The following is a 22764-nucleotide window of genomic DNA, read 5'->3' as shown; positions in this document are numbered from 1 at the left end:
GTAGACATATCTTTTTGTGTAGGGGTCGCTGTTCAACCCGTTACAGTACATGTAGTTAAACAAATTGGGTTTAATACTTGTTGCAACAAGGAGTAACACACACCATGGGGAACTCTGAGGCATCTCTGGAAGAGGGTGTAAGAAAGGACTTACTCTAGGAGGGCTGGGTAGGGCTGGGGCAGACGCTCTTTATTCCACCTACATCACACTCATCTTAGAACCTTGGGGAAATTGAGCCATACACTGGGTCCATCATTGGCCCAGCAGGGAAGGAGGAGCTATGGAAGTCAGAAGCAATAGAAGCCAGAAAAGTAGAATGACCTTATTTAGAATACAACCTTTACAGTTGTAATTAAGGTACAGACCTCAAGATGAGACCATCCTAGATTAGGATGGGCCCTGAATCCAATCATGAGTGTCCTTGTAAGAAACAGAAAAGGAGAAGACACACACAGAAATAGGAGAGTAGACCATGTGAAGATGGAGGCAGAGATTGAAGCGATGCTCCCACAAGCCAAGGAACACCTGGAGCCACCAGAACCTGGAAGAGTCAAGGAGGAACTCTCCCTTAGAGCCTTCAGAGGGAGGTGGCCCTGCCAACACCTTGGTTTCAGACTTCTGGCCTACAGAACTGTGACAGAATAAATTCCTGTTGTTTTAAGCCCTCGTAATTTGTTACAATGACCCTAGGAAATGAAGACGGATGTGTTCCTGGTGTTCTTTAACTGGAAGACACTGAGATTGTGAAGGGGTGAAGATAGTGAGGGTGCACAGCACCCAGGGGACCTCATGGGGAACCCAGGATGACTGGACCCATGACATTAGGGCTCCCAGCTTTGGCAAAGATTTCCCTGGTCAAAGAAGCATCCACTAGGTGAATGGATAAACGAACGGTGATACAGCCATACGATGAAATGCAACTCAACCATTCACAGGAATGAACTTGATGCGTGCAACGGCATGAAAGAGTATCAAAATAACTATGGTGAATGAAAGAGCCAGACGAAAAAGAGTATGTGCTGTATGATGGCATTTATTTAAAATTCTAGAAAACAAACAAATCTATAGTGAAAGAAACAGATCCGCGGTTACATGCTGTGGGGGCAGGGGAGGGAATAGAAAGGGGAATAGGAAGTTTTGGGGGATAATAGCCATGTTCACTATCTTGATTGTCGTGCTGGTTTCCTGGGTACATACATATGTCCAAATTTATTGAATTGTGTACTTTAAATATAAGCAGTCTTTTGTATGTCAATTATATATCAATTTTTTTAATTAAAAAAAATAAGAAGCTACCACCTGGCTTCAAGAGACCACAGACATTTCAGCAAATGCCAGAGAAGATTTCATGGGTATTTTGCTTTGTCTAAAACCCCCAGGACATTTTCACAACTATCTAGGGCTGGGAAGAGGATCTCCAGTGCGCCCTGGTCTTACCTTTCCATGCATCCCAGTTCCACCAGCTTTCCCAGCCTTCAGTGATTCTCACCAAACCAAACATGGGTCTAGTTTTGCACATGTGCTTGTCTTTGTTCTCTTGACTTCAGATTTTTCCAAATGATTCCTTTTGCCTGCCAAAATCTCTTTTATTCTTCTAGTTGGGCATGCTTCATCCATGGAAGGACATCTTTCTACCCCTAAGTTCTCTTGCCTGTGTCTTACCTCTATCCAAAGGTTAAAGTTTTCAGCATAAGCATTTGAGACCACAAAATATGCCTCATTCCCACATCTAACACTTATTAAGGACTTTATTTATTAAGGGATGCTTATGCCAAAACTTTACAGTCCGTAGTGGGTCAGACAAACCCTTGTTTCTAAACAAGCTTTCAGCAACCTCTTCCTGAACCCCCCGTAAAACATTGAGCTCATTTCCCACACAGGGAAAATATGACTGCAATGACCAGATCTGATTTCTTAAAGGGCAGTCTGAGTAGAGACATTGGCCATTTCCAGCCACATAATGAAACCATGCTTTGAATTCAACTATCTAACCACAATCTGAAAGCCATACAATGCAGTTAAAAAGAAAATGAGATGATAAAATGTATGGAACCAAATACATACACAAGTACAAGTAAAACTGGAAATTTGAACAAAACTGGTAGATTATAACATTAGCTGTAGGCTAGTTATAATATTGTACTCTGGTTTCACAAAATCTTATCATTGGAGGAAACTGGGTAAAAGGTACACAAGATCTCTCTTATTCTTCCTTACATCTTTAGGTAAATCAGCAATGATCTCAGTAAAAATTTCAATTAAAAAAAGAGCATAGTATCTGCACCATCCATGTTCATTACAGCACTATTTATAGGCACCAAGACCCAGAAACAACCTAAGTGACAATTGACCAATGAATGGATAAAGAAATGTGGTATATTTTTTATACAATGGAATATTATTCATTCATAAAAAAGAAGGAAGTCCTGCTTGCTACTTGTGACAACACAGATGGCCCTTGAGTGCCATGAGGACATTAGGCTAAGTGAAATAAGTCGGACAGAGAAAGACAAATACTGTATGACCTCACTTATATTTGGAATCTAAAATAACCAAACTCATAGATACAAAGAACAGATTGGTCGTTACCAGAGGAGGGAGTTGGGGGGCTGGCAAAATGGGTGGTGGTCAAAAGGGACAAATTTCCAGCTATAACATAAATAAGTTCAGGGGATGTAATATATAGCATAGTGACTATAGTTAACAACATTGTATTGCATATTTGAAAATTTGAAAATTGCTAAGAGAGTAAATCTTATAAGTTCTTATCACACACAAAAAATTGTAACTGTAGAGATGATAGATGTTGACTAACCTATTGTAGTATCATTTCACAATATAGTCACATATCAAATCATTATGTTGTATACCTTAAACTAATACAATGTTATATGTTAATTATATCTCAGTAAAACGGGATAGGGGGAAAGAGCATAGAGATACCTAGACTAGTTAATGGCAGTTATCATCATTATTCTTACATCATTATTCAAGCTTTTGTCTGGCTCACATAATTCCCATTATGGGAAATATTCACCCTTACCACCTGTCTTGGTAGGAAGGCCGTCAGTCAATGGTTTTGTCCTTCTCATTAAGAGAGGTAGACTGGCCAGTCATAATACCCACCCCACCCCCAGAGGTGGAGATTGGGTTGGGGTTGGGCGTGTGACCTACACTGAGCCAGAGTCCTGATACAGATGGTGGAAGGGAGACAGCTTTATTATTTATTCCTGGCTACTTAAGTGTGATAACGGTGAAATATGGGAACTCCCAGGGGCCATTTTGCTACCACATAGAAGAAGGTAAGCAAAGGAAAGCAGAGGAGCGAAAAGGGGAGAGTGGTGTTGGAGATGGGTGTTAAGGAGGGAAGTTGGAGTGGCGGCGGGGGAGAGTGAAGATGATCCCATCTTAAAACTTGGTTCCAGTCAGTTGGTGAGTTAACAAATTCTTTTTCCCCTTTTTGTTTAAACTAGTTTGAAGTTCAGCCCTGTCACTTAAAAGGAAGGCTTCCAAGGCTCAACTGACGAAATTTAAATACAGCACCTGGCATCAAATAGCCAACTCTGGTTCCTGTCTTGCCACAGATGACCAGCTGATTCTTATTTAAGTGACTTTGAGTTTCATGAAATCCAACACCTTTCCTTTACTGATGAGAAAGACAAAGAAGTTAAAGCAACTTGTTCAAAGTCACAACCCTGTTTGTGGGCTGGGCCTGTTCTCACATCCCCGTGGGTTCTGTAGATGGGGTAAGCTTGGCCAGCTCGAAGGCAGGTTAGCAGACAGTAGCAGTGAAGAGCTGGATTTTGGAGCCAACACAGCCTCTGCTCAAATCCCAGCTCTGCCGTTGATTAGGAAAATCAATTAAAAGTAGGAAAGTCATTTTTTGTTATACGCCTCTGTCTTTTAACCTGTAGATTAAGAATAATGATAGTACGTGCATCACAGAGTTGTTGTGAAATTTAAATCAATTAGTATATTAAAATAGTGCCTGGCACAAAGAAAGCTCCATATGAGTGCTCCCTATTAGCTCCTTTAGTGCTACTCAAAGTTTTTGCAATAATATCTCAATAGCCCAAAAGGCTCCCTATGTTCAGTGTTTCTTAGAATAGTAAGTACAATTGCTTCAGGATCTCCCACAATACTTATTACGTGGATTATAGGACCGACCCTAGACCTACTGAATCAGAATCTGTATTTGAAAAAAATCCAAGTGTTTCTTTTGAATACTAAATCCTAAACTGTTACATTAGGTTTTGGTCACATATTTCTGCATCTGTGCTTTCGTGGTGATGTACTGCCTTATGGATGATATGACAGGTGGTGAGAATTTATCGTTTCCCACATTACCAATCTAAATAGAAAACATGCTTTGGACCAACCATTTAAGACACATTTGCCTTTTGTATTATATTGAACCCTGTGAAATTGCCAGTATTAGACAATTTTTGACCTACAAAATAGCAGTTCTGCAGGGTTCAACATCATAGATCCAACCTTACTATTAATATTTTATATTAGTATCTAAGATCCCTGATGAGATGAAAAAAGTGGAGGTGTCCCAGGCTGGCTGACCAAGAGCCACAGGGTCTCAGGTCTTCTGACCTTACGCACCCCTTCACAGCCTGTCCAGTTAGATTCTCGAATTTTTATGTTTGTTCCATTCAGGTTAAAATCCTGTTGCCTAAAGGCAGCAAGGCAAAAGGTTGCCAGGAACTTGGTAAGTTTATTTCCATTTCATCAGGGAAAACCTGACTTCCAAAATAGAAGGCTTATCTATCGGGGCATTGAAGAACTGGTGAGGGATGCAGTATGTGGCCTTTTGTGTCTGGCTTCTGTCACTTACCACAATGTTTCCAAGCTTCCTCCACCCTGTAGCAAGTATCAGTGCTTCCCTCCTTCCTATGGATTAATAATATTCCATTGTACGGATAGCCCATATTTTGTTTGTCAGTTCGTCAGTTGATGAACGTTCGGGCTGTTTCCACCTCTGGCGATTACGAAGAATAATGCAATAGACATCCAGGTACAAGTTTTTGTTTGAACACTGTTTTCTGCTCCCTTGAGTATACACTTGGGAATGGAGTTGCTGGGTCACACGGTAACTCTGTGTTTACCTTATTGAGGAACCGTCAAATGTTTTCCACAGAGGCCCCACCATGTGACGTTCCCATCAGCAATTCCGGAGAGTTCCAATTTCTCCACACCCTTCCCACCAAGTGTTATTTTCTGTTTTTTTGATGATAGCCGTCGTAGCAGGTATGAAATGTTATCTCATTGTAGATTTGATTTCCTGCAGTGGTTTGTAAGTAGCCTTTCTGGTGATTCTAATGCATCTGGAGCATGAAAAAGCTGTCCAGGGACTGGTAGCATCCACTTAGGAACTGGTTATAGGAATGCAGAATCCCAGGCTCCCCTCAGACCGACTCAGTCTAATTCTGCATTTTAACCAGATCCCCAGGTAATCACTACACACGTTAGTGTTTGAGAAGCGCTGTTTAGGGGACAGCCATAAATTGCTAACACTTCCTAATCACCAGTTGAACATGCTAGAGTTAGGGTCTGTGTTTTTTTGTTCCAGTTTGCCTGGTATGTTCTTATTTAATAGTCTAATAAAGTGAGAGGAACTCAGAACCAGCCCTGACTCCATCACTTACCGGCTGGGTGATCCTGGGCTAGAGTGTGCTCAATCTAGAAAAGGGATTAATATCTGCATCCTGCAGACATTAGATTTAAATGACTCTAGGCGCATAAGCATCTGATACAAAACTCAGCACAGAGACATTCACTCCATCTTGCTCTACCTTCTTCCCCTTGCCTGCACTAGTTCTGGCTACTGTGTGAGAGTTTTAGGGAAGCAAATCTCAGCTTTGGCTTCCTCGCACAGCACTGAGTGGTGCAAGGACTGGCTGAATGATTTGCCAGACGATTTCCTTAAGGCAGCCAGCTTGGCAAGAAAATGTCCAGGAATGATCCCACAGTGAGCTTCTCTGGACTGTCAGCTAGGCTCAAGGCTGGAACCATGAACTCCACTGGATACTGTAATTTGTAGACTTGTACGAATCTCTGATGCCACTTACTTTGGTGTAAAGTAATTTTAATGCCTTTTAAACAGCTCAGTGTGGTGGGCAACTATTTTATCTCAGTAGAGAGGTCCTTTTGCCTAGGATGCTTTCCATGTACCAATAACTGTGCTAAACACTCAGAATCCACAATGCATTTAAATCCACAGCCCAGACCAGAGGTTCTCAACGGGGGGTGATTTGTGCCCCCCACCCCACCCCTGCCCCAGTGGACATGTGGCAATGTCTGAAGATTTGTCAGCACGGGGGCGTGGGCTCTACTCACATCAGTGGGTTGAGAACACAGATGCTGATAAACATCCTACAATGCGTTGGACAGTCTCTCACGGAAAGAATTAGCCTCCCCTGAAATGTCGGTAGAGCTGAGGTCAGGAATTGCTGCCCTAGACTCAGGTGTTGTGTCACCCTATCATTGGCAAACAGTAAAATGGACACGCAGACAAGTGAGGTGGGCGGCCCCAGGTCGCCCAGCTGCTAATAGAAGAGCAGGATTCAAACCCCAATTTGCTCCAAATGCCTGAGGCCTGAGTTGCTTCATAAGGTTTGTTTTCAACTGTTCTTATTCAAGCACAGCTGGCAACTGTACACAGGGGTTTATTCTGTAATCACTTAAAAGGAAAACTGGTCAGAAAAGGCTTTTAGACCTCTCAAACATAAAGATTTTTCAACTGGCCTTTGTACAGTCAAAGAGGTGCCACCCCATTCTGCCAATCCTTGATTAAATATTTATCCAACTTCCTTGCCAGGATTTGGATTAAAGAGCTATTCTATTTTTGTGGGAAGGATGATAGACATGATTACAGAGGATAAAATTCTCCCAGAGAAGGTATGGTCAAATCTGGAAGTAACGATCTGTTGGGGTAATCTGCCCAGAGGCTAGACTGTGAACACAGGGAACAGCAGGATGGAAGGTAACTCAGTGTCACAATCAGGGGTGGGGAAGCAAGCTTTTGGGTCTCTAAGCCTATTCCTTCCAGGTGTGAGGCTACTGCTTAAACCTGTGCCATTTCATCTCATCTTATCACGGCCCTAAGAAGAAGCAATTATTATTATCCCCATTTTAAATGAGGAAGCTGCAACTCACAGGTTCAGGGCTTTATCCTAAATCATTCAATTGTCAGTAGTAAAGATAGGATCAAAACCCAGGCAGTTTACTTCCACTCCACTTGACTGGCTTCCTCTCCTTTTTGAAACCTGATTCTATCTGTATAGTTATATGACGTCTCTCTCACTCTTTTTTGTTTCTTGTTCCTTTCTTTAGGGATAGGAGAGGTGGAAGGGAAGGGTATATTTACAATGTGGTTGACTCTTCGTGCATCTCCTAGAGAAGAATTTAAGGAAGCGGTGTTTCTCCTGTGCCCCAATCCTGGAACTTCCCATCCATAGCAGTGGATTTAGATGTGGATTATATTGACCCTATTCCCTGGGAACAGAGGTGAGGCCGAAGCAAGCAGCTGGCAGTGGGGCTAGTAGGAAGAGGAAAATGGCGGAGGTGATACCTTTGGGAAGAGCCCCTGAGGCTCTTGGCTTGTGGTTGACATGGAGGTAACACACCATCCAGCTGAATCAGTGGTGGAGGCAGTAGCTTGGTTAGTCAGAACATGGAACAAAAGTTTAAATTCCGGTTCTAACTGAAGGACCAGTCATATAACTCTTCTGAACCTTGGTTTTCAAGACTACAAAATGAGAATACTAATACTTACTCTGCAGGATTATCGGGATCATATATCTGATAGCATCCAACAAATGCCTGAAGCATAGGGGATGCTTCATAATAATTGCTAATACTTATTAGATGTCTACGATATTCCAAGCACTGCTCTGAGTATTTGAACATCAGCTCTAAATGTACTTAGTGGTCACAACTGTCCTGGGATGTAGGTTCTATTATTATCTTCATCAACTCTATTTTAGAAGACGAAAAAACCAAAGTGCAGAGAGCTTACATGACTTACCCAAGGACACAGGAAGTGATAGTTATAGCTAACTCTTACATAGAATTTACAGTGTGCACACAAAAACTTGTACGTGAATGTTCATAGCAGTATTATTCATAATAGCCAAAAAGTGGAAACAACCCAATGTCCATCCACTGATGAATGGATAAACAACGTGGTATATCCATACAGTGGAATTTGACTCAGCTTTAAAAAGGAATGGAGTTCTGATACATGCCACAACATGGATGAACCTTAAAAAGATGAATGAGGAAAGATTTTGGAGCCAGTTAGGAGGGGAAGAAGGAGTGGCAGCTGCCCAGAGGAGAGGTAGCTGGCAACTGAAGACTTTTGGAAGGAGAAAAGAAGCATCTAGAAGGGATTTTCATTAAATTGGGTCTTTGGGGATATAACCCTCTCTTCTATCTTTGCACAAAGTCCTTAATAAAATCTGTGCTTTCTGAAGTCGGCTTTGCTTTTCGGGCGTGTAGTCAAGTGCTAAGTGTTGATTCAACATGGTATGAAGGATGAGGAGAAAAGGCTGTGCACATAGGGTGGAAGCATAAGGGAAGCATAAAAGCGTAAGGGTGGAAGGAATGGGTGTTAGAGTTTGCAGAAAAGGAAAATGTTTGAACTAGGAAATTAGGCACATGTGATAAGTTGTTAATCAGAGATAATTATGTTTGACCCATAGAAAGAGCCCAATCGGGATTGAAAAACATGCACTCATCACTGCAGCAGGAATTGGTGCCGTGTTGCTCGAGCTGAATCAAATGTCGACAGTTTCTCAGGCATTTCTACCATAATACTGGAATTGAACACATTGGCCAAATATAGTTGAAATTAAAAAAAAAATAAAACAGAATTGATGTCTCACTAAGAAGAATATCTGTCTGGTAGCTAAAACTACCAAAAGATGTCCTCCAGGAGTGCTTGGACCAAGGCCTGGGGCAGAGTGAGCCTTGATATAGAGAGCCAAGATTGGGTATTAGAAGGGGAGGCCAGCCCCCAAAGTTGGGTTTTTTTTGGGGGGGGGGGTGGGGAGGGTGGGAAGGAGGCAGGAAAGAAGGGTAGATACATCATCCATTGACCTTTAAAGAAACTGAGATGGGCCCAGAGGCATTTGACCCAATATTCAGGTCAACCCAGGTGTATTACTTTTCTATTGCTGCTATGACAATTTACCACCACCATGTGGCTTAAACAATATAAATTTATTATCTTATAGTTTTGAAGGTCAGAGCTCTAGCTGGGCTAAAATCATGGTATCAGCAGGGCTGTATTCCTTCTGGAATCTCTAAGGCAGAATCAGTTTCCCTGACTTTTCCAGCTTCTAGAAGCCACCTGCATTCCTTGGTTCATGGCCCCTTCCTCTATCTTCCAGTCTTTCTTTGACTCTGACCCTCCTGCCTCCCTCTTGTAAAGACGTGTGTAATCGCCTCAGACCACCTAGATAGTCCAGGATAATCTCTGCATCTCAAGATCCTTGACTCGATCACATCTGCAGAGTCCCTTTTGTCAGGTAAGGTCACATATTTCAGGGTCCAGGGGTTAGAACATGCATGTATTTGGGGGACCACTATTCTGTCTGCCAGACCAGCTGCCTACTCACAGCACGCTGAGACACTTTCTCTGGGGATATTTGCTCTGCAGCAATGGAGAACTGAAACAGAGTTATTGATTCCAGCTCAGCTTCTGCTGGCTGATGCAAACTTCCATGATAAATCAACACCACTGAAATTCTTGTCATGCAGAGGGTGGCAGAGGTGTCTGGCTCAAGACAACTTGATGGGTCAAGGCAACCACGAGCTCCTTTTGGAGAACACTTCTTAGTGACTAACTGCCTTGTCTCTCTCTCCATGCCCCCTGCTTCAAAATGAAAAAAATACCAGAGATGAACTCCCAGATAAGCACGTTTTCCAAAACTGTTATTATGTTAACTTTGCCAAGAGACACATCATCAAGTTGGCATCATGTTGGATGTTAATTTCTGTGGATTGATTGATTATGTATTGTCTTTTACACATGCGTTGACTTTTCTGATCCTTGTATTACAGTCTAGCTTCTTATCCTCTGCTCAAAATCTTTTCCAATGTTTTGCCAAACTCTCATCAGCAAGTGTTAGAGATTTCCTCATTTTGTTTTCTGCTGAATTCCTCTACTCCTCATCAATGAGGGAAACTATAAGCATCATATAAGAGTTTTGTTCCTGTCTTCTTACAAACACTTGCCCTGTCAAGTGCATGTGCTTCCCATCTGTTCTGATTTCTGGCTACTGCTTTAACAACTTCATAAAATACCTTGGGTGTTTCTGAATCCTATAAATGAACTTGTTTCTAGAGTTTCTCTGGGACATAAGGATTCCAAGCTGCATGTGATGAAGGAAGACTCCCCATGTCTAGGTGACTGACAAGGTGGGAGAAAGGAGAGCCAGGCACAGAGAGAAACAAACCTAAGAAAGCTCAAAGCTCTGAAACTCAAAGGACCAGGACAAGAAGAGAAAGAAGTCAGGAGAGCAAGCTTTGAGTTGCTGATAATAAGTTTGGTTTCAGATGTGTTGACTTACTGATAATGGTAAGATAATGAAATGGAAATAGTAAGGCTGGATGTGAAGAATTTGCACATCCAGGGGTGGGAATAGGAGTGAGATGTGTGATTTATTTTAACACTCACGGTTTCCCCCCAGTGGAAATACATGACAAGAGAGTACAAAATCTTGGCTTGGAAAAAGCTGTAGAGGCCAAGATGAAGAAGTATGAATGGGCATCCTCTGTATTGTCAATTCTTCGCTTACCCATTCATTCATCCATTTTTCAGCCATTTGCACATTTGCATTTCTTCATTTATTAATTGAGCTTCTAATACATGCCAGACACTGGGCCTACAGCGGATAGTAGGCATATTAGTGATAAGGAAAGTAAAACCGTATAAATGAATGAGCTACTCAAAGTTGAGAACAAAGAAAGAAAAGAGAAAAAACTCCTTGTCAGCGTGTCAAGGAGAAGACAGCAGTCAGTCATTTCAGTAAATATTTGTTGAATGAGTGAGGCAAGGAGCATGTGAGGCTTTTCCAGAAGTACCAGACTCTGCCAGGGAACTGAGAAAGGTGAGGCTTCCACAGAGGGAAAATATGGAAAGGCTACTCTCAGAAGAAAGATAAGGGTGAAATATTGCAAATGCGTTTTCTCAGAATTTGTTTGCTTCAGCAAGGTAGCAAGAAATTGGAAATACTTCAGGATACCATATAAGTTAAAATATAATACTCATTGCTCTTAATCACCTTAGACTTCTCTCTTCCCATCTCCTCCTCCTCCCTCCCTTTTTTCCCTCCTTCTTTCTTCTTCCTCAGCCAATCAACGACTCTAATGACACACTCACATAGCAGTTAAATTCAAGGAAGTCACTGAGTCAAGGCCGGGAAAGGGAATATGATGGACGAAAATAATTGTCTAGGAAATACAAAGAACCTCTCCCCAAAAACAAAGAAACAAACAACAACAACAAAAATAAGTGGTTGGACCCTTTATTTAAAAAAAAAAAAAGTGTTACCTGGAACCAATTGTCAAACAGTGAAGAGTTATATTCCTCTATTTAAAGGCAGGATCTTGGAGGCCAGAGCCCACCCCTTTGGCTTCCCTCTCACCCATGCAGTGTCCCAAAAGACAACCCAATGGACGCTACCCAAAGCTGAGTAAAGCTCTGAGGAGCCCCAATTTGAAAATGTCTGTCCTAGAAGAAAGGGTGTGATATCACATAGGTGGGCATTGTTTACAGGAAGGGAGATTGTTAAACCCTTGACTCAATTTGTTGACTCTCTCTTCTTTGAAATGGAGAGAGATGAGTCATCAAATGTCACACCCTGACCCAATATCCTTGAGATTGCAAAACGATGCGAAGGATTGTGTGGAAAACACTAGTAGGCAGCCAACCAAGACATGAGACTCTGACAGTTCCAACAGAGTGAAGATATGTGCCTACTCATCTTGCAGAGAAAAACACAGTGTGCTGAACTTAGGGAAAACTGAAAACAGGTTACTTGCAATGTTGACATTAACTGTATGTGGGATTTCCCGTCCAAATCTGGGAAGCTTGTGCGTTGGCAGTCACATTGTGAAGGTATGAATCCCCAAATCCCCAGTAATGAACACATGCTTTAGAAAGTAGGTAAGAGTTTGTACCTGAAAGGATTTGAAAGGAGAGAAAGGTTTGATTGTGTTAAGATCAAAAGTAAACATACAATGTGACTAATCCTGACCCAGCGCTGCATGAGCGTGTCCTGCTTTCTTGTTCATCCCACAAAGAATGCAGCGAGCCATGTCTTGCACGATGGGCACTGCACGGCCTCTTGGAGAAAAGTTAACTCACCTGCCATGCTGCTGATGCTCACCAGCCTCCCTTTGGATCTCCTAAGAAGAGGCAAAAATGCCTTCGTGACTTCCACTGCCCCAAAGAAGTTCACAGCCATGCATCGTTTGTAGTGGGTCATGGGGATGAGCTCCCCCTCGGCTGGGAAGCAAATGATCCCAGCATTGTTGACCACAGCCCACAGTCCTGAGAACAGAAAGGAACAGCCTTGAGGATAGGCGAGAGTGGAGAGCAGGAGGATTTTTAACACTGCAAGCTCTGGAGTCAGAAGGGCTCCTTGGAGATTTAAGATCTAGACTGATCACGTAAACTCTCGCACCTCAGTCTCCTTGAATAACCTAAAACCAACCACCTTGGGGAGTTGTGTGGAGAGTAAATGTGTGAAATATTAAGCAATGGTTTTTTGGAGGTGTTTTCTTTTGCCTCAAAGCCGTCTCCTATATCCAAGAAGCTAGGTATTTGCTCTATCTGGGGAGGTATGACAGCAAGGGGAGGTAATAAGAATCTACCTCATGTTTCTGTAGAGACAGTATAACATCTTTAGGACAACGCAGGATGATATAGGAGCCTGTCTTCCCTTTTCCCTAGACTAGAAAAGTTTCCCTAGTCCAGGGAAACAGGAAGACAAGGGCAGCAGTGCCAAGAGCTAAGGAAACTGCAGAGTCCCTGAGCCCTATTTTCTTCCCCACTTAGCCTGACCCTCTTGACTGAATCACCAGGAGGGCTTGTTCTAACACAGGTGGGTGGGCCCTACCTGCAGAGAATCTGTTTGCGGGGGTGGGGGGGCGTGGCCTGGGGTGGGACCTGAGAATCTGCATTTCTAACGAGTTCCCAGGAGATGCTGAGGCTGCAGGTCTGGATCACTCTTGGAGAACCACAGTCCACACGTGGTGGTATTCAGCCTGGACTGCACATTACGATCACCTGGGGGGCTCTTTAAAAGCCCCAATGCCCAGGCCACATTCCAGCCAATTAAACCAGAAACTGAGGGTAGGGGAGAGAGGGGACCTTGGCATTAGTGGTTTTTAACATTCCCCGGGTGATTCAATGTACAACCAAGCTTGGGAACCAGTACCCTAAATGGGAGGAAAGAGGTACTACAAAACCTCCAGATGTTTTGGGGGAGGAGGATCTGGAGCAGAGGTTAGTAACCTGGGTCCTCTTTACCTGGGAGAAACAGAGGTGACAGGATCTAAAGTGTGTTTAGCTAGACAGACCGGAAACAGATTCTCTGAGTTCCCCAAGCCTCAGCATGATTTAGGACAGTGATTCTCAAGGTGTGGTCCAGAAACAGCAGCATCAGCGTCAACTGGGAACTTGTTAGAAATGCAAATTCTGGAACCCCACCTCAGACCTGCTGGGCCAGAAACTGTGATCAGAAATTGTTACTGAAGCTCAGCATCTGTGATAGAACGTGCCCTCCGGGAGATCCTGAGGCACCCTCAGGTGTGAGAACCTGTAGTATGTCCAGGAACAGAATGAGTCTCAGTGCTAGCAGAGGCAGGGAAATGGCAGGAGGCATCAGCCCTAACAACGTCTTTCTGATGGCATCAAGGAGGTAGGCAGCAGCCAACCTGCACAAGGACCCCACAGAGCATCGGACATCTCAGCAGGGGCAGCACGAAGCATTGATGATCGAAGGCAAAAACGTCCCATCCCCAGGAATTTAGATGCTACCCCGGGGAAATGAAGTGAAGCTCAAAATGACTGACATGGTTTTTGCCATAGGACAGAAAGATGGCTCAAAATAGAAATTGAGTTGAGTTACAGAAAATAAAGCTACATTTCTTGCATACCTGAGTTGGTGGTCCGACATTTACACACAATAATGATTGCGAGCCTTAAATGAGATGATGCCTGGCATGCAGTAAGAACTCAACAGCTATTATGAGGATGGTGATGGCTGGAGAAGATGCCTCCACTAGCACCTTCAAATGATGGTTATAATTCACTCAGCCTGATGCACACCTTGACCAGTGAACATGGAGATGGCAGCTTGAGAATGCCCTAGAACAGGGGCCGGCACACGTTTTCTATAAAAGGCCAGAGAGTAAATTTCCTAGCATTGCAGGTCGTACTGTCTCAACTCTATCATTATAGTGTGAGAACAGCCACAGACTATCTGTAAATCAGTGGGAGTGGCTGTGCTCCAATAAAACTTGATTTATGGACACCGACATTTGAATTTCACATAATTTTCATATGTCAAAAAATAGTCTTCTGATTTCTTTTAACCATTTAAAACTGTAAAAACCATCCTTAGCTCACAGGCTGTACAAAAATAGGTGGCAGATCTACCTAATATTCTTTAAATGACAAAGTTAAAGAGAGAGAGAACAGAATAGTGATTGTCATGGGCTGAGACTATGGCTCTAAAAAGACAGCATGAGAGAGCCTGGTGGTGATGGAACAGTTCTGTATCTTGATTGTGGTGATTTTTGCACAAAGCTACACTTGTCAGAAAATTGCAGAGCAACACACACACACACGTATGCAAGTATAGCTAATGGAACCTAAATAAAGCCTGTGGATTATACTAATGCCACTTTCCTGGTTTCGATCTTGTACCACAGTTCTGCAAGATGCTGCCATTGAGGAAAGCTTGGCGAAGAGTGCACAGGATCTCTCTACATTCTTTTGCAACTTCCTGTGAATCTACAATTATTTCAAAATAAAATGTTTAAAAAAAAAAACAGGGAAAGCCAGAATTTGCCAACTCCTGTCACAGAATTCCAAGCTGACCAATAGCACGTTATACCTATAGGCCTTAATAGTTTTTAAATAATTAACATTAATTAATACATTAATACTAATTTAATAATATGCTGTGTGGGAACACAGCACAGTTGCTGGCCTTCTGACAGGAGCTGAGGTTTTCTGGTTTCTCTACTGGTCCTAGACGATTCTTTAGCAAACATCCTTCCTGGTGACTTCAAACTGCCCTGTCCCACAGCTCCACATTCTCTCTGACTTGAGAGGCTGAAGTTGAAAGAGACTGTGAGGAGAGCAGGCAGAAGGGGTATTAGAAATCCTGTCCCAGAAGAGGACTTCTCTCCAGAAGGCAGGGCCCCAAAACAGCAGGGACTGACACCCTGGAAACTGCCCTTGACACCCTCCTTTCTCCCTAGACATTAGTGTGGTATTTCCATATCTAGAACCCACTGCTTTACCCTTCAATATAGTCGATAGTGCCCCTCCAGGCCTCACTACAGGGGTCTGTATTGAATATCTCCTTGAATAAGACATGGTAAAGTCAAGCTTATAAGAGGGACAAGCTCAACCCTATCAGATAGCAAAAGATCAGCCCACGAAAACTGTCATTCTAGAAAATGACCACACATTGCTAAACTTGCTAAAAATTAATTCCCAATAACCAACCATCTATGTTTCCCTCATCCTATTTATCAGATGTTTATTAAGGATTTACTATATGCCGGGGACTGTGCTTAACGTTGAATGAATGGAAAATAGGAGTCTGTACTGAACACTTGCCTCATGCCAGGGGTTCTTCGAGGTGTTCTCTGTATAACTACTGTTTAACTACCAAATGGAGCAGGTAGCATTACTCTGTTTTTGCTGGGAGTGTCAGCTTTAAAGAGGATGTAAGCAGGAAGTGCCTGAGGCCTCCAAGGGCCAGCAGGTGGTGTGGTGGTTAAGTTCGCATGCTCCACTTCAGCCCCCCAGGGTATGTGGGTTTGGCTCCTGGGCGTGGACCTATACCCCATTCATCAAGTCATGCTGTGGTGACATCCCACATACAAAATAAAGGAAGATGGGCAACAGATGTTAGCTCAGGGCCAATCTTCCTCACCAAAAAAAAATACATAAATAAAGACTGGGTCCTAACGACATTGCTTGAGTGCCTGGATTTAGACATGCCTAAAGCTAACCAGTCTTTTCAATTATATAAGTAAATACATTTCTTTTATGCTTTAGCAATTTTGAATTGGGTTGTGTCACTTGCACCTGAAAGAATGATGATGGAAACATGGTTTTTGTTCTCAAGGAACTTAGTGGTGAGGAGTGGGAGATGGACAGATACTTAAAATAATGCAGTAATATGGGCGTGTGCAAGGTGTAATGAGGGAGTTCCGGAAGAGGAAGTGAATAATGCCACCTGGATTATCAGGTTGATCATACAAGAGATGCTATATTTGAGCCAGGTCTCCTATGGGAGTAGAGTCCACAGGTGGACAAAGGCAAGAGTCTTAGAGAAAAGGAGTGGAGCCAAGAGGGAAATTTTGGTAAGAGGAAGCTGGATGTGCAAAGATGTGAACCAACACCTTCTATTATGGAAACCATTCAGATTTTACTGAGTGGACCTGCAGGTATTGCAGACCAAGGGCGTGGCAGGGGCCATTATCTTGAAAGGCCTTCTAATCCTTGTTAAGGCATTTGGATTTTATTTGGTGGCAGGTAGAGAGCCACTGAGCCATTCAATGAAACAAAGCAAAATACCTACCATAAGCCCGGCTCATGGGAGGAAGCCAAGACGTGGGGGCTCTGTATATCAAAGAGTTTTTAGGAGTCAGATGACATTGTGAGACGTGCACGTTGAAAACATTACTCTCCCCTTGGAAAGCAATGGGGAAGGAAACCCAGGTTGCAAGGAGGCCATCGCGGTAGCCCAGGTAAGAGATGTGGCCACAGCTGCCTGGAGATGGTAGGCAGGGGCTGGGATGATAACTGTCTAAGGTAGAAGTGACAGGACTCAGGACCAATAGGGTGCAGGGATCAAGGGCAAGGTAGGGGTCTAAGTGACCCCCAGGTTGCTGACTTGAATAACTGGTTAGGAAGCAGTGCCAGTGTCTGAGCCATGGATGCAGGAGGGAAAACTGATTTGCAGCCTGGCAGCAGGGGAAATGATAATGAGGTCAGTTTTTGACATTGAGGTGGGATGTCTGGCAGACAATTCTATATACATACAGGTCTGGATGTTGAGAAGAGGGCTAGGTTGGTGATACAGATTTGGAAGTTACTGGCTTAAATCTCAGTGTTTCTCAACTCTGGCATAGCACTGGCATCCCCTGGGGAGCTTTAAAATATACTGCTATCTGGGACCCTCAAGAAGGATCTTCCTTACAGATGACACTCCCAGTAAAAAGAGAGCAACAGCATCAGCCTCCTTGTTGAAGGATTAGCTGAGTTACTATATGTAGATACTGATTTAATTGGTTGGGGGAGTGGTGCCCAGGATGAGTGGGTATCATGGGTGTGCAACCTGTGCAGTCACACGGGACCCGGTGCTTCTGAAGGGTCTCATGCTTGGTTTAATTCTCTGCTGGCACCATTGCAAAGTCTTAATCATTGTTAAAATAAGCGACCCCATGTAATTTTCATTTTGCATTGGGCCCCCCGCATTACGTAGCCGTCCTGGTGAAAATTCCTGGTGTAGGGAGAGAAGAGTATATAGCCCAGGAAAGTTGGAGTGGGCATTTGGGGGATGGAGCCCTCAGTAACATTCACATTTATGCAGAGGACAGAGGAAGAGGCTCATACAGGAGAAGCAAAAAGATTGATTGGAGAACTAGGAAGTCAAGAGGGGGCTGAAGACCCCAATGCCGAGGCAGAGGAGGTGATCGACATGTTTAAACACTGCAGAGAAGTTAAGAGCTTGGTGTTTAGGATAATACCAATTAGCCTGGCCAGACCTGTTAGGGAGGCCTGATGAGAATTAAAAACAGAGGGTGATAGAGTTCCAAAGAGCTCGGCCATGAAGGAAACAGAAGAGAAAGGGCAGCGGCTGAGGGAGGGCAGTGATTACAAAGTTATATTTTTAAAGTCTAACACATGTTCATGTTGGTAGGGGGAAAGATGTGAGGAGGGGACGGGGGCGGTAATTAATGGGAGAGTGACTGAGCAGATGTCGGAGGGAATGAGATGAATTCTGTAAGTTCTGTGAAGACAGATGACTCATTGCTAAAGTCTTCCTGTCTACGAGAGGCCCAGCATGTCTCAGGTACTCAGTACATGAGTCTTGACGTGCAGCTGGCAGCCAGAATGGGTTAGAGGGCAGTGGGTGGAGGGTGGAACCGGAGTGGGGCATTTGCAAGGGGGGTGGAGAGCAATCGAGGGCAAGGGTAACTGAAGGTGGTACCTCTGTTCTGCACCTTCTCCAGGACTTTGCTGTAGGCGTCTTTGATCTGCTGCGGGTCAGTGATGTCCAACTGGAGCACAGACAGGCGCTTGGAGCAGCTTCTTCGTAATTCCTCCGCTCCTGATCCCTTTGCATCCAGAACTCCGGCAAATACTGTGAAGCCCAGCTCATCCAGATGCTTAGACAAAGCATGGCCAATCCCAGAATCGCTACCTGCAAGGGGTCAAGATAATACAAAGTGGACTCAGACCAAAGTGGCAGGAGAATTTTCTTTATTTGCTAAGTGGGAAAATGGGCAGAGAAACCAAAACAGATAACTTTCTCTGCACTAAAAAAACAGACAGGGAAGTGAGGTAGAATTTGGGGTGGGGGCATAAGTGGAAGGAGAAACTGTGATGGGGGGATGGTCCAGGAGTGGCTGGAGGCCAAAGAACTTAGGAGGGCAAACTAAGACATCTAATGGAAATTTTTTTATTAATCTCTGCTGTATTTGCTGTAACCTTCTTCACTCCATAAAATATTCATTACAAACTAATACTTTGGAGTTGCTTTTGCTTTTTAGAGATGTAACAAAATGTCCCGCTTCAAAGCAGACACAGGGTGATAACAGAGGCTGCCCCCAGGAGCCAGATCCTTCTGGACCATGAAAGATGAAGGCTCATAGCCACCTGCACTTCTCACCTCCTCAAAACTTTTTCCCTAGCCATGGCCGTCTCCCAAACCGTTGAATAGACATCAACCCTAGAAAGAAACCTGCAACAAAACCAAATAGAAAGCCCTAAGTGTAATGCTTTGTGAAAATAGAGGATAATATAATATGTAAAATGTGTCAGGCCTCTCAGAATTTGAGATGGGAGTTTACACAACCCATTCTTGAGAATATTATGGACCCTGGAAAAATTGTTTTACCCCCACAAGTACAAAAGATAATATCTGAAATTCTGATGAGGACAACATGAACATAAAATCGCCCTCTGAGCCATACCAGAATAAGTGTGTAGCAGTTAACACATCTCTACAGCTCTAAAGATGAGAAATCATTTTCACATTGGCTATGTCATGTGATCTCTCCTGTAAATCTTAAGGGATCTCTCTTGGCAGCAGTTGGGGGCTATAGTCAGGCATCCCCCTAAAAATCAGAAAATACAGGAAATCGGAGAGCACAGTGTTAATCAGCTCAAGGATCAATATGTAAGCAATCAGAAAAGATGTCTGACTTCCAAGCTAACCAGATTTGCCAAGAATCTGACCAGAAGTGTTACTGTCTCCTATTAAAAAAAAAGAAATGACAGGCCCAAAATGGAGTCGCTTGTGCTAAGCCCCACATCAGCAAACCAAGACCTAATATCAACCCTAATTGCAGTTTCAGTGTCTCTCAGGAATGCAGCATTTAACGAGTCGCTCTGGAATTACCCCGTCAGCACTAGGAGGTAATCTGCCCGTAGGTCCTTTCCACCCCCATAGGAGGGTGACCTTTCCTGAAACAATCCACTCTTTGCTAATAAACTTCCTTTTTCCACACCCTTTCTGCCTATAACAGCCCTTTCTTTTCTGCAGGTCTTTGGAGCTCCTTTCTATCTGCTAAGACGGGGTGCTGCCTGATTCAGGAATCATTAAATAAAGTCAGTTAGATCTTCAAATTTACTCAGTTGAATTTTGTTTTTTTAATACCCCAAAGAGAGGATGATCACCATCAGAAGGCAAAAGGACAGAGAAACAGGCATTCACATACACTGCTGATAAATGTGAAGCACTAAAACCTGCATCCATTTTAAATGTGCATATCCTTTGACCCAAAATTCTCAGTATCTGTCCTAGAGAAAAAACTCACATATGCAGTCATGCATCACTCAACGATGGGGATACACTCTGAGAAATGGGTCATTAGGTGATTTCACCATCATGCGAACATCATAGAGCGTACTTCCACCAACCTAGATGGTATAGCCTGCTACACACCTAGGCTATATGGTCCCAATTCTATGGGACCACCATCAGATATGCAGTCTGTCATTGACCAAAACGTCATTATGTGGCACATGACCGTTTTCAGAAATACATAAATGATGTTCTTTACAGCACTGGATATAAGAGTAAAAGAAGGAATTAACCTAAATGTCCATGAATCCGAGAATGGTTACATAAATTATGGTACATATGATGGAATATGACAAGCAATTTTAAAAGACGGGGAGAGCTATATAAATTGACATGGATATTGCTCCAAGAGACTTTAAGTGAAATAAAATAAGTTACAGTATAGCACTTATTACATAGAATCCAACTTACACTCCAAAAAAAGGGGAGGGATCTGATTCTACACCTACCCGTGATTGGAAATGTAAAAGAAAGATTTGAAAGAAGAGACCCCAAAACAGGCATAGCAGTTACTTTCAGGAGAGGCAGAATGGAGGGGACCTTATCTTCTAATGTTTTCCACTTTTGCTACAAGAAAGGACTTATTTTTCTTGTGTAATTTCTCTTCTTTGAAAGGTCATGCCAATTAGAATGGAGATTCACCAGCCCTGTAAGTGTAGAGAAAGATGCAAAGAAAGGCCAACGTGGCTGGTGTCTGCAAACGCTGCCTGAGAGAGAGCAGCGGCCTTAGCAAAAGATGTGGGCTCTGGCGTCCCTCTGACATCCCTGTTATGAAGTGAAGGCATCTGATACCATCATTGATTGCATTCAACTCTTGCTCCATCTCCTTCTTTCCTATATGTCCATGTGCATCTGTGCCCAGGAAACAGCCCCTGGCATATGCCTGGTTTCCTGACTGGGCCTGGCCAGAGGAGGAAATGATACCCACTGAGGCAGACACAAGTATCTGGGCCATGTGACAGATCTCTGCCTTGGTGTAAATTAACACATTAGAATTCTGGTCCTAACATATAATAATCTATAATAATAACAGTTCTGTGAGCCCAGCAAATGTGGATTTTCCCTGTAGAAATGGACTTGCCACTGGACAAATCCAACTTCTGGGTCTACAGTGGTAAGGCCAGATCCTGGACAGTAGCAAGTTCACCAAATAGTGGGTACAATGTGTGCGACCTCTCCCTGGAACCCCCCACATGTCACCGGTGGCCAAATCTGTTCTGTAAAATTATTTTCCAAATGTCTACAGTTGAGATTACCATTCCCATTTTACAGATGAGGAAACTGAAAACAAGAGAGGCCAAGATCATAGGGATAGTAGGGATGGACCTGGACCTTTTGCCAGAGCCTAAATCCAAGTCCATCACTCTTCGTCATCCTGGACCATCCACCTTCTCCTTGGTGTAGGCAGAAAAAGGAGGTACGGGGAAGCCAAACCCAGAATGATCCTCTTATGGATGAGCAAGGAAGGTTATTAATTAACCTGAAAATAACTATCTTAGAACCAGATTGGAGCCAGGTTATACATACTCAGTTGGGTCAGGCCAGGTGCTCATGGAGGGCCCCTCCCACGTGAGGCACCACACCCTAGGCTCCTTGGCTGTCACAGCTGGACATACTGGGGCCATGGATTTTAAGGCTCCCAGTTCCCCTGATAGGTTTGTGTCATACCAGGATGGCAACCAGGATGTTCCCCCTGCATGGAGACAATCGTTCTATGGTGCAGAGATGAAGGCTATGGCCCTCGGCTCCATGCAGCAAATAAGCGCTCAGCCACATCTAGGAAGGAAGGTGAGAAAAGGTTCCCACCTAAAGGTCCATCAACTGGTGAATCAATAAGCAAAATGTGGTCTATCCACACAATGAAATAGGATTCAGCAATAGAAGGCATGAAGTTCCAATACACGTTACAACACGAATGAACGTGGAAAACATGCTAAATGAAAGAAGGAGGAGACGCTTAGATCCCAATCCCATTTTCTCTGAGTAGACAATGATCTTGCAGACATTTTCAAAGGTCATGGCTTTGACCAGCTTCGTGAATACGGAATCTGACTTTCTTCAGAAAGTTCCTAGGAAGAGCCTGGCATATAGAAGATGCTAGCCACAAATTGAGCAGTGATATTGAAGTTTAGTGAGCCTGTGATACTGGAAAACAGCAAACGTTAAGAAATACCTCTACTCTGCCTGTTTTGGTAAACAGCTTACTGCAAGCAAGTTGCCTTCCCTGTATGACATTGATAGAACTCACGGATGCCCCCCTTGTTTACCTAGGACAAAGCCAGACCCAGGCCCTCCAAATTCCCATTCTTTGCTTCACAAATGATTAGCTGAACTGCTTATCCCGATGAGTCATTGGAACAAGACGCTTGTTAACCAGACTTGAGTATAGTTAGTCTCTTCCCCCAGT

The 22764-nt window shown here is 43.5% G+C and overlaps 1 protein-coding gene across 4 annotated transcripts in view; it reads right to left on the bottom strand.

Moving 5' to 3' along the window:
- HSD17B2 (hydroxysteroid 17-beta dehydrogenase 2) overlaps positions 1–22764 on the bottom strand; it is a 62789-nt gene that overhangs the window by 8550 nt on the left and 31475 nt on the right. For all 4 annotated transcript variants that reach the window (XM_023637383.2, XM_014738466.3, XM_070262103.1 and 1 more), the window contains 2 exons: positions 18480–18692; positions 12383–12568 (listed from right to left, as the gene is read on the bottom strand). In XM_023637383.2, the coding sequence (XP_023493151.1) occupies positions 12383–12568; positions 18480–18692 (399 nt within the window). The remainder of the gene's footprint in view (positions 1–12382; positions 12569–18479; positions 18693–22764) is intronic.

Source organism: Equus caballus, chromosome 3, assembly GCF_041296265.1.
Source record: "Equus caballus isolate H_3958 breed thoroughbred chromosome 3, TB-T2T, whole genome shotgun sequence".
NCBI lineage: Eukaryota > Metazoa > Chordata > Mammalia > Perissodactyla > Equidae > Equus > Equus caballus.
The sequence above is the reverse complement of the archived record's forward strand: the minus strand, read 5'-3'. Positions and strand labels throughout refer to the sequence as shown.